We start from the raw sequence: 12,621 nt of genomic DNA, 5'->3' as shown, positions 1-12,621 counted from the left end.
GTACCAGGATGTTCACAGTCTCATAGACCCATCGGTCTTCCGAAGACTTTAATAAACTCTCTCTCTCTCTCTCTCTCTCTCTCTCTCTCTCTCTCTCTCTCTATATATATATATATATATATATATAAAAACAGACACATATGGAAACTTAAATGTATGCACACGCCTCATACTGATGTTGCTGGCTTTACACTTGCAAGTCAACTCAGGACATCTCTTCTGTAGAAACTATGGGGGGGAAATGTGGCAGGTCATTGCCACATTCTTTTTAATGTGTAGAAAAGAAACATAACATAAGCTTTACATTATACACCTTTCAATGTCCTGCTGATCTAACCTCAGGTCAAAAAGCCATACAATGTTAATAACCAAACAGTACCTTTTTCTTCAAACAATTATTTGCTGAAGTACTCCTGTTGGCAAGAATTATGCCGTTCACCTTACTTGTAATGTCCAACCATCTCCCCACTGTCATTAATAAGTCTTAAATCTTGCACGCCAGCTACTTGTCTTTGAATTCAGAAACTCTGCAATCATACTCCATGACAGGAGAATTTTCTGGCAGTCCACACTGCGCTAAGAGAAGAGGCTGTTGAAAAGATGATCGACAACAAAATTACTTTGTAGGCCAGCATCTCAAGTTTGTAGAAAACTTAGTCCTTTTCTGGACGAGCAATAAAGAACAAGCTCGCTCAATTTTCTCTTTAAATTGCTTAACACTTTGGCCATCCTTCAGCTCTTAACTGGAAGCAGCTGGCAGAAGTGAGTACCTTTATATAAAACTCAAGCCTACTAATCTCAAGTCTCCTGCTAGATAGGCCAATGGTGATGATGTGAAATGAGGAAAGTGTATATTGCATCTCTATAATAAGGAGCATCATTCCACACAGCTTGAAAATTTGTCATTACAAGTCTTCTGTAGTCTTCTTAAAACAGCAGTCCTAAGAAAGTTTCAAGTCAACTGCAATGAAGTATCATTCAATATTTTTTTGCCATAAAGTCTCCACCTATCAACCCTGATAGGCCTTGATGTTCAAATATATTCCTACAGACTGCAAATCAAACATATTTGGCAGACGCAAGCCAAGGTTAGAATGGCAATCACAAAATCGACAACCAAGCTTTTGACCTTTACTGGCATCTCTCTGGTGACAATCTATCAGATCAAACAGAACTTGTAAGCACCACCACTGCAATTTCACAAAGTTACAGATTTGTCTCAACCGCATTACAATGATCTCTCTTGATGTCACTTTCATTTCACTACAACCCTGAATCAGCTTCTGGAATTCAGCTGCGCCAATTAAATGGAAGAAAACCTAGGCGAAACCGCCGCTTTTGATACAGTATAGAAGGTGTTCCAAACTCTGGACTCAATAAGATTAAAGAGATGCTCTTTCTATCACACCTATCCCAGAACACTGACAATTGGGAATACTTATAATACCCACTTAGAACAAACCAAAACAAATTCCATAAACAAGCCATCTGATCCACCTCATATGCTTTGAACCATCAAACACCAAATTTGATTCAGAATGACAACCCCGTAAACTACAAAACTTTGCTGATGCTTTCCGTGTTCTTGTCAGCATGTAGTGCACAATCGCATGAGTATATTCCACTACGTATTCATAGCACAGATATCCCTTCTTATTGGCTTCTGGAAAATAAAACAGATTTAGAAAAGGCAACAAACATCACAGAATCTAAACCTGATCCATGCCAGTAACAAAGTGTATGCAATAGCTACTCAACACATTGCAAAATTGAATATGCCCATTAACTGAATTGTTGGCCCATAAATTTTGGGATTTGCTGCACAGATTTCTGAAAATTAAGGTGATACTTTGAGTATCTGCAACTTCCAAAAAAAAACTCCCCTTCTGACATAAATCCCACATACTCATCCATAGCTATATCTTCAAACTTCCATAAGTCATTCAGATTCAGAACAGGCAACAAGCATCACAGAATCAAAAACTGATAAATGCCAGTAACAAATTGTATGCAATAGCTACCCCATACATTGTAAGATTGAATCTGCCCGTTAACTTACTTGTTGGCCCATAAGTTTTTGGAATTTGCTGCAGAAACTCCTGAAAACTAAGGTGATACTTTGGGTATCTGCGCCTTCAAAGAAATCCTCCCCCTTCTGGCATAAAACCCACATACTCATCCATAGCTATATCTTCAAGGTCCACAAGTCATTCAACTTGAGCTTGCGCTTCGTAAATTGTGACATATTTCACCAGCTCCCTTGCACACTCCAGCACTCTTGTATCATGTCACTTTTCAATTTTCAATAAGGCAATCACTCTCTCATTTTACTCAGGCAGCTACATGAATACCTAAGGCAGCTCCAGAGGAGCAGTTCTAGCCAGCCCAAAAGCCACCAGCTCGGACAAATCACTCAGTGGATGAGAATGCACTAGTTGCAAGCCAAACCAGCTGAATCCATTTGAAAGATAATTTTTTGTGGAATGAAAACCCTCAGAAGTAGAGAGAATCTACATAGGTCCTCATCAAGCCTCTCTGATCAAGTGTTACCCTTACTCTCCTTCCTTGTGGCAGATGCATACTTACTAGATCAGTCAGATGCCTTGTCTGATAGTGTTTTAAGAATAGTTGGTTCGCTCACTGCTTCCTTTGTTCAAGGAGCAATAACCCTCTTTTTTAAAGCACATCTTCCTTTAAACTCTCTTTTTCTCATAACAAATCTATATATAGATTTCCTTCCTTCCAATTGTTTTGCATTTAAAAATGGGAATGCGACAGCGTTTGAAAGCAATACATCGCATGCAGTCATGTATGTCAAAATTGCTTCAGTAAATCTCCATTCAAATTTTCTAGCCGTAATTATTCCATCCAGAATCAGACTCCCATGTGGGGCATGTCTACAAACTTTGTACAAGGGCATTACCTCAGTGTAGATAATAAACTTAACACACAAGAGTCAAATGTTGACGTAGCCAACCATAACTTCCAGAGTTAAAAGGAGATAGTCCAGACCATTTCTGGAATCTGATACTGCAATTCCACTCTCTATCCTAATCTCTGAGACGACCTACAACACTATCACAACAGATCCCAAACTTTTCTTGATTTTCAGAAATTTCACCTTCATTTTTGCCCATGAAAGATCCTGGGCAAAACAAGCAGTGGAATGAAAACAAAATATTTTCCAATTTAAGCCCGGTTCTATGCAAATTGAGGCACCTTAGGCCCAATTTGTTCTGCCAATTGCACAAGTGGTCATGACCTTTACTACCAATTTTGTGCAATTTAATATCATTCCTAGCCATATTGGCACCCACAAGATATTCAACCATATTCAAAGGTATCGTTTGAACTGCACAATCTCATTATCACAAACCCAAAAGCGGCAAGATTCTCTGCAAATACACCACCTTGTTCAGTCTCCATAATGCAAGTTTATTTCAATTGAGGATGTTTCTGCCAAACAGAGAAATTCTGGATTAATATATCAGGAAGCTTCTCCCTTGACAACTTTCAAAACTGCCGGTAGCTAGGCTTTACATCAATAATACAAACTATCTGGCATACGCTCATCAGGGTAAGTTTCAGTACATAAGCCACTTCACAGATCCATTTGAGCCAGATAATCAATCTGTACCAAAAGTAGAGCACATGTGAGAGAAGGATTCAACCATAGCTCAATCTGTACCAACAAAAGAGGGCATGTGAGAGGAGGGACTAACTCCCCTATAGCAGTACCACCTTGTTTACTTCTCGACCTTTGACTTGAAAAACATAATCCACAACCTTTCCTTAAAATGTTGCAAGTTCAAGTAATTTTCAACGTTCTTAAAGGCAAGATTTTATCGACTCTGGAAACACCGAGCCACATTCTAAAGTCAATCAAACAACAAAAAAACATAATCACCTGTCTTTAATAATAACCTGCACCCTGGAATTCATAACCCTCAGGCCCTGAATGCCCTGCATAAAGTGATGATGGATGCAAGGATGTCCCTCTCATCTGCAGAATTCAATTGAAAGAAAAATTGCAGTTGTACAAATCGGTACTTGTTTGAAACTCTTTCACCCAAAGCAAATCATAAAATGTGGTTACCTTAAATTTAAAAAATTGATATAAGCAATTAATTACACCATACCTCAGGAGCTCCAGAAATGTAGTCGTTTGTCTCAGGAAGAATTGAAACATAACCATGGTTTCCATATATTGAGCTACTTCCTGGATTCCCAAGTCCAGCTACAATGACATACCCACCGTGTGATGAACACACCCCACACAGACATGAGCATCCAACTATATTAAAGTATTTGGTCTTCGCAAAGAATGCTGGAACACACAGATGGCAGATACTTACATCCACTTGAGTGCAGAGACGAAATCGGTCCCCCTCCAACAGATGATAGGCCTGTCCTTCCTGCCCTGAGGCCAAGGCCCTGGGTAGGAGGTCCTGGTGGAGACCTAACCAGAAAGCACCATAAAATCAAAACTTGAAGGGCCACAATTCACACCAAAAATAATAATCATGGCAGGAATCTGCACATGAACGCACCTCATAGACCCTGCATATTGAGAAGCATTCTCAGGTACATGAGCAGGATTGGCATAGTCCACTCGAGCTCCGGGATAACCTCTATGACCAGGGTCATAATAGTTCGGATCATCATCCTGATGGGAAACAACCCGTAGCATTTTCAAATCCAGAATGACTATAAATATACAAAACCGTCACTATTTCAAGAATACGAAAGGCTATGAATGACTGATCTGAAAGGCCAAACCTTACCCGCATAGACACTGAACGCTTCATTCCAAGACCAGGCTCGTCATAATCATAATCCCTGCTGCCAAAAACACCACCCTCATCACCATAGATATGATCTTGCTCATATCGATGTTCAAATCGATGAGGATGCATATCTTCATGCCGAGGAGACAATGGACGTCTAGAATGAAAAGGTCTGCTTCTACCAAAGGGACCTCCTCGACGAGGAACATGAGGACCATATTCATCCCTCATAGCACCAGGACGATTAGATCTCCCTCGGGGAGAGCCACGATCAGGACCAGACCTATGATATGCACCACGAGAAAAGCCAATATCATTTCGTCTCGGCTCGTCACGCCTTGCACCGTAATGCCTTTTACCTTCACTTTCAGAGTAAGCACCTCTCGGAAAACCCTTGGACATCCCAGGGAGTCGGGATCCTGCAAAATTTGATTATGGAGTCATCAAAACTGCAGCTCCGATGACTGCAGTATCAAGAACAAAATCAACTTTCCACACCTGAAGGTCGTCTTTCCCTAGACCAGTTCTCTTCCTCCCTTAGTGCCCTGACCAACATACGGACATCCTCCTCATCATACAAACGTTTTCCTCCACGTCCCGTTATTCCACGACCACGACCTCGAAAAAACCCTCTACCACCTCTTGCAGAATTTCTCGGGCCAAAGTTGGGACCATGAAACGAACCTGCATTAAAAAATTTAACTGCATGACCTCCCCAGTAATTCAGAAAATAGAACTCTTATCTCGCACTGAAGTATGAGAGCTAAGCTAGCAATCTCACCTTCACCTCTTCCTCCTCCTCTTCTACCTTGGTCAAAAAGAAATCCTCCACGTGCAATCCCTTTTCCTGATCTGCCCTTGGGCAATGGCCTTGCAAGTTTGACTTTAACCTTCACCTGGAATAAATAGAACATATCATTACGCTCTGCAATCATGTGTGGTAGCCTAAAGCTAAACGGCTTTGGCATGAGGAAGCATAAAACTTCTCAAGTGTATCATACCTTATTGTCTCCCTCAAGCAGATCTAGGCCTTCAAAGGCTTCAACACAAGCCAACGCACTCTCTCGAGCTACAAAGTTAACAAAGGCAAAATCCTTCCTTTTTGCAACTGGCATATCCCGTGCAAAAACAATGCGTTCAATTTCACCAAATTTGCCAAAATGTTGCTTCACTTTATCATCATTCCAATTTGCTGGCATGCCATCAACAAACACAGACTTCACCTGGATGAAGGAGAAGAATTAGAAAGAAGCCTATATATATATATATATATATATGTATGTATGTATGTATGTATGTATGTATGTATGTATGTGTGTGTGTGTGTGTGTGTGTATGTATGTATATGAATATGTATATGTATATGTATATGTATATGTATATGTATATGTATATGTACATATACATGTATATATATGTATTTAATATGTATATATACATGTTATATACATATATATACATGTTATATACATATATATACATGTACATGTATATATACATGTACATGTATATATACATGTTATATACATATATATACATGTACATGTGTATATACATGTACATGTGTGTATACATGTACATGTATATATACATGTACATATACATGTATATAATATGTACATGTATATTACATGTACATATTATATACATGTATATATACATGTATATAATATGTATATATGTATGATGGGTAGACATATATATGTACACATCATATAATACAGTGGGTGTAGATGTATATATATATGTATATATGTGTACATGTATACATTTATATATATATATATATGTATATGTATATGTATACGTATATGTATATGTATATGTATATACATGTATACATATGTACATGTAGATATATGTAAATGTATATATATATATATCATGTATATATGTATACATGTACATATGCACATGTATATGTATGTACATGTACATATAAATACATATACCTTTGTAAGACTAGAATAAGTCCAATCATACAAATTTAGAATTTTTGTTGTTCTAAAGATCAAAAATCTACAAAGAAAATAAAAGAGAAGAAAAAACAGGTAAACAAAAACTTTTATGAAAGACATACTTAGCAAGCAAAGCAACACTTATGTCGTCATCAGTGCCCAAGCATAAGCAGCTATACTGGGTTTCTAAAGACCCGCGGAGTCTCTTGGGCAAACCCAGTGCTTACTAAAATACGTCAAATAAACAAAAGAGAATGAAAACAAGAAATAAAGAAGAAACGAAGCAGGTGACTTAAGCAAAAATAAACAAGCAAGTCAAGAAACAAAAACTTCCAAAAAACTAGAAACTCTCTCTCTCTCTCTCTCTCTCTCTCTCTCTCTCTCTCTTATTTAAAACATAAAAAGCTAAATTGCCCTTTACACTTATGTCTCGTTTCTATAAAGAGGCAAAAATACATTTCTAACTTAGAAAGCACAAGTATACTCAAACAAACTCTCTTTTGAAACTAAAAGAAAAACGGGCTAATCAGCTCCCCGCTTTTTGTTTTCAGCTTATGTTCATTATATATATATATATATATATATATATATATATATATGTATATGTGTATGTATATATATTATATATATATGTATATACATATACATGTATATGTATGTATATGTGATATACACATGCATGTATATGTATGTATATGTGTATATCACATATACATGTATATGTATGTATACATTATATGTGTACATATATATATATATATATATGTATGTATGTACACACATATATACATTCTCACTTGCTAAATAAGGCAAAATAAAGATGAATTTGACCTGAGACATCACTGCATCATCAGGGTCATTGAATGGTTCAGCCCAAGCAACTTTTGCAGATCTGTCAGAGCCAAATATGACATCTGGCTGCTGAAGGCGTTGAAATGCATTCACTGCATCTTTATGACTTGCCAACTCAAGAAAAGCAAATCCACGGTTCAACCCTTCATTATGAGGGTCCTCCATCAAAGTCATTTCTTCAATGCCATCAATGCCATATTCCTTCAATTTTTCGAGCACCTGCAACATGGAGGAGTGTAATTGAGGTACCTACTACCAAGGAGCCCAAATTTTTCAGCAACACCTATACCTAGATGAATCCAGGAACATTCCCAAACTCATCCTATAAAAACACAACATGGTGCAGCTTCCATCTCATGATAGTCACTCACAAGGTTGAAATCCATAAACTCCATCATGCATAGCAGGGACTAGCTACTATGACATCCCCACCAATGTCATCAGCACTCAACAGTGGGTGTAGACCATAGTATAAAAATATGCTCTCACACATACAAATCCACACACCCACACACACTTGAGCATCCATTTATACAAAGTCTTCGTACTGAGTTTCTGTCGGCACTCCGGAGGTGAAGGGCAGACTCAGCCATGACGAAGGCTAGCACTAAAGGAGAATTATTTTGCTGAAGCTGAAACTGAATCCAAACCTGTGCTGATTTCCAGTGTCTTGATATGTTGCCAATGAACAAGGTATCATTATCTTGATTAGGCAACACGCCACATTCTTTCCCTCGAACCTATAAAGAAAAACATTTTTTTTTTAAATACCACCAAGCCAAACTTTTGCTTCTATCTATGCATTGTATGTGGCAGGTCCAATGCAATCAGGTGGAGCCACAAATTCAAAGAGAATGAAAACACTGAAAATTCCATCCACAAACAACCACCATCATGCCAAATTAAGAACCAAACTTTCGAGCTTGAGGTAATCAAGAGCACTTCAAAAACGTTAGCACCATTTTTACCTGTGTTCTCGCCAGTTCAGTAGTAGCTCGAGCTGCTTGTTCCGCATTTCCAAAGCGTATAAATGCATACCCTTTATTTTTACCAGTCAGCGGATTCATCATCAGACGTACTTCCACTACATCACCCACCCTCTGAAAGACAGCCTTCAAGTCATCTTCTGTGGCATCTTTGTCGATACCACCAACAAAAACTTCTAGCTTCCTCCTCTTCTGCCGTTCTGTAACAGGTCTTGATGGCAGCGCATCTGCTTGATGCTCCTCCTCTTCATTTTCCTCCCCCTCTTCCTCTACTTCCTGATCATAATCTTCTTCTTCCATCATATCCTCATCGATCTCAAATTCTTGATTGTCATAATCTATTTCTTGTTCAGCAGCTTCAACCTCCAGCCCATGTTTCTCATCCATCTCAGTATCATGTCCAACTGCCCTTACAGAAGGCATTTTTGCTTCCTCGCACTGCTCCTGTTTAACTACTTTGGAAGGCAATTCGTTTCCCAGCTCTCCGATAGACTCTTTCTCCTGCTCTGAATTTATATTAACGGCTTTAGAAGTTCCTTTCCCTTTGGTTGCAATTCTTTTGGCCCCTTTTCCTTTAATGACAGCTGCTTTGGTCTCCTCCATGGGCCGATCTTCCGAGGCAGGTTGTGTCCCTTTCCCTGCTGCCTCTAGCTTTTCAGTAGCAGACTTGTCTCTGTCCGTAACTGTCTGTCTAGCAGACTGGACAGGCTGACTTGCAGAGGATCCAACTTGAGAAGACGATGCCGCAACCTTATTCGGGCTAAGAATCCTTTTTTTGGGATTAACGGCCTTCGTCTTTGACTTTGCGGACGCTTCAACAGTCTCATTTGGTTTCTTTACCGCATCACCCTTTTCATCTGCACTGCCCACATTCACCTTGATAGAAGAATTCGGTCCCACGTTATCCTCTGTGACCACGGTCTTTACTTGTATAGTTTCAAGAACCTCAACAGTAGCTTCCACAGGTTTTGGATTCGAACCACTCTGACTGGCTTCAATTTTCACGGCCTCCTTTGAAGTCATCTCTGGGGCTACATCCGTAACCACGGGCTTGGACTGGGTAGGAGACGCTCCAGCTTTGGCAGGAGTTTTGTTGCCTCCTTTCTTCACGGAAGGGGTAGTCCCGGCTTTCTTAACAGTCCGAGTCTTCATGTTCCTTAGCTAAACAACCCAAGAGCCAAGCACCAACGAAAAGCCGCTGGAGATACAAGAAGACTCTGCAGGGATGCAAAAGGAAAGACCTCAATAACTGCCCATCAGAGAGGCAATTTGAGGCTGAAAACCAGCAAAGTAAAAACGATTCTAGGATGCAGAAAAGGCGAAGACTGCAAAATCCAAGCTTGTGGGCCGATGGGGAAAAGCAAGACAGAGACAATCAAGACTGCAAAATCTGAACTTGGGAAGGGAATCGTATCGATTTCTAAGGAGCCATACCGTTAATCAGAAACCCCGAATCTCCAACAACACAAGGAAGAAGACCAGTACGCTTCCCTCATAAACCCTAGAGCAATATTTCAAAACCTTATTTTGGCAAGCTTTCATATTATCCAGATTCACTTGACACTTTTTGCACTAATTCAATTATATATGTTTAACCTATTAACCACACGCTAGAAAAACAAAGAGAGAACATGTGGTAGCTTGGAGGAGAAGAGCCACGTGTCACAAAGAAAGAGCTCTTGGATGGAGGCTGGAAAGATGAGGCAAGCTTTGAGTGGGGAAGAGGTGGAAAGACAAGAGGCAGCTTTAGGGGGAAGGAGGAGACAGAAGGTCAATGGAATGGAAGAGATGGAAGTTCAAAACTTTGGGAGGGAGGAGGAGATGGAAGGTTAATGGAATGAAAGGAGGAGATGGAAGGTCTCAGAGCTATGGCTTAAGACAACCAAAATTTCAAAAGCCAATCCAAGTATGCAAGGTGAATTTATTAGCAATTTGAGATCATTCTGCTGGTGGCTGGCTAAGGGAAGATCCACCTTTAGATAGGGAGTGGTTGAGGATGGTCATGCATCTTTGCTCGTGCAAAGCACGGGTTCAATACTCATCCATTTTATGTTCTTAGAAGAACTTGTATATATACACGTGTGTATGTGTGTTGCATAATGTATGCATATATGTATGTAACGTATGCATATATGTATATACACGAGCTTGCTCGTTGTGTGTTGTGTAAATGTATGCATATGTGTACCTATGTGGTAGTCCAAGAGCATGTGGCAGTTCATGAGTCCGTAAAAGTCCCAGAGTCCTAGGGTGGTAATCCAAGCGATAGTCCGAGAGTCCAAGGGTGGGGGGTGGCATAGTCTAAGAGCCCCTACCTGTGGTAATCTTAGAGTCTAAGGGTAGTAGCCTAAGACATGAGTCCATTAGAGTCCAAGAATCCAAGAGTCTAAGGGTGGTAATCCAAGAGATAGTGATAGTCTAAAGGTGGTAATCCAAGGGTGGTAATCCAAGAGATAGTGATAGTCCAAGAGTATAACGGTGGCATGTGAACACATTCCCTAAGTTCCAAGCTGCCACATGTAACAACCTCGTCCTTGTTTTTTTTTGGGTTTGTGACTAATAGGTTGAATAGATTCCGATAACAAGAGCCCATCCTTTTTCCTTTCCCTTAGCTCTTAGCTCTTTTTGACGCTGTGTTGTCATCCTTTCGTGAGCCACGAAGCCTTCGTGCGATGAAACCAGTTGCAAGGGCGAAGACTTCCACCCATGCAGCAAATCATGCACCCAAGTTCCCTTCAAGGCATTTTAAGTCTAGCCGTGAACATCGCAATGTTGTTGTAATGAAACGACTTCATCTTCGTGGCTATATGATCTCTCTATTGCACGTCCTTTAAAGTCCATTCAAGACATGTGCAAGTCTAATAAAGATGTATGTGCCATGAACACAATATATTTAGGCAGGTAGCATTGTGGAATGAAAAAAATTTCAGCTTAGTATTGAGCCATGTGTCATGATATTAAATTCAAATTTAAATCTTAATACTTTTATTTATTTTAAAATGAAGCGCAAGAAAATGCTCTAGCCCCGTAATTGCTGTTTTCATTCAATGCTGCTCTTTTTTGTTCAGTCCTACTCTAGCCCCGTAACTGCTCTTTTTGTTGTTGAGCATCTAGGAGTTTGTTAATCTAGGTTGCTACTTTGAATTTGTCGCCATCGAAGTGCATTTTTTAAATGTCTTTGGCAATGGAACATGTCTTTGCTTAAAGCATGGCCTTCCTCAACAATGGAGAGCTTCCAATTGACATAGCATGATTCAGCATTGCTCTTTCAAGTTTGTTGCTCAGTTTCTTGCCTAATCCTTCAATTTTTTTGCCAATTTTGGGTCTCCCATTTACACCGCTTCCTACGCTTGAGTTCTAAATGCTCAAGGTATGAAAGCCTCTCACACACGTGCAGTAGCACCAACAATAGGTCTAATAAAAGGCCCAAAATACAAAAGCTACTGAAGACAGCAATGGACAAAATTTAAAGTCTTTCAGAATGGACTAAATATCAGATCCACTGATCGGGAGATCTGCATAGACATAAGGCAAACCCCCCTCAATGTCACGAAAAGAAATAGGGATATCCAGGTGAAGATTATTGGGGGTAACATGACTGGTAGAGCACCCTTCTAAAGCAAGATCGTGTACAAATTGATATTGTCAGACGAAGCCTCCCTCTTTGTTGAGGAATAGTCAAGTTTTGATTGTTGGCGTATTGCAGCATGGCAATTCATGCTAGCAGCAACTGCTTTAAATATTGCAGCGCCAAAACCTAGTCTTTGGACAAGCAAAAAAAGAACAAAACTTCATAAAATATTTACAGAACGAGTGACTATGGTTGGTTGTAGAGATGTTGTTTCAATGTTGTAAAGGGCTAGGGAGATTTATAGCAGAAGTGTCTTTGGGGGCTCATATGAAAATGATTTTGAAGTCTTCTTGTCAATGGGGCTCTTTTTGCTCCTTCTTTATTCATGCTCGTATCGAGACCGTTTGATGTGTGGGTGGAAGGAGAATTGTGAATGTCATCTTTAAAATGCTTTGTGTGCATAGGCA

At 39.6% G+C, this 12,621-nt stretch overlaps 1 protein-coding gene across 4 annotated transcripts in view; it reads right to left on the bottom strand.

Moving 5' to 3' along the window:
* LOC147890785 (uncharacterized) overlaps window positions 1-10,151 on the bottom strand; it is a 40,258-nt gene extending 30,107 nt beyond the window's left edge. For 2 of the 4 annotated variants that reach the window (XR_015542570.1, XR_015542569.1), the window contains exons 1-12: window positions 10,018-10,151; window positions 8,566-9,800; window positions 8,248-8,337; window positions 7,577-7,816; window positions 5,789-6,010; window positions 5,569-5,683; window positions 5,286-5,471; window positions 4,785-5,206; window positions 4,551-4,666; window positions 4,356-4,459; window positions 4,140-4,237; window positions 3,908-4,003 (exon numbers count right to left, since the gene is read on the bottom strand). Coding sequence is in view for 2 of the 4 variants with exons in the window: in XM_087389242.1 (XP_087245368.1) it covers window positions 3,914-4,003; window positions 4,140-4,237; window positions 4,356-4,459; window positions 4,551-4,666; window positions 4,785-5,206; window positions 5,286-5,471; window positions 5,569-5,683; window positions 5,789-6,010; window positions 7,577-7,816; window positions 8,248-8,337; window positions 8,566-9,735 (2,853 nt within the window). In the remaining 2 variants the exon portion in view is untranslated. Of the gene's footprint in view, window positions 1-2,858; window positions 3,632-3,907; window positions 4,004-4,139; window positions 4,238-4,355; window positions 4,460-4,550; window positions 4,667-4,784; window positions 5,207-5,285; window positions 5,472-5,568; window positions 5,684-5,788; window positions 6,011-7,576; window positions 7,817-8,247; window positions 8,338-8,565; window positions 9,992-10,017 lie in introns of those variants that run through there. The other 2 variants (XM_087389242.1, XM_087389243.1) reach the window with 2 other exon arrangements.
* Between the last annotated feature and the right edge of the window lie 2,470 nt (window positions 10,152-12,621).

This window comes from Dipteris shenzhenensis, chromosome 18 (assembly GCF_047967505.1).
Source record: "Dipteris shenzhenensis isolate YYH24624 ecotype China chromosome 18, Dip_SZ_1.0, whole genome shotgun sequence".
NCBI classification, from domain to species: domain Eukaryota; kingdom Viridiplantae; phylum Streptophyta; class Polypodiopsida; order Gleicheniales; family Dipteridaceae; genus Dipteris; species Dipteris shenzhenensis.
This window is presented reverse-complemented; position numbering and strand designations above follow the sequence as displayed.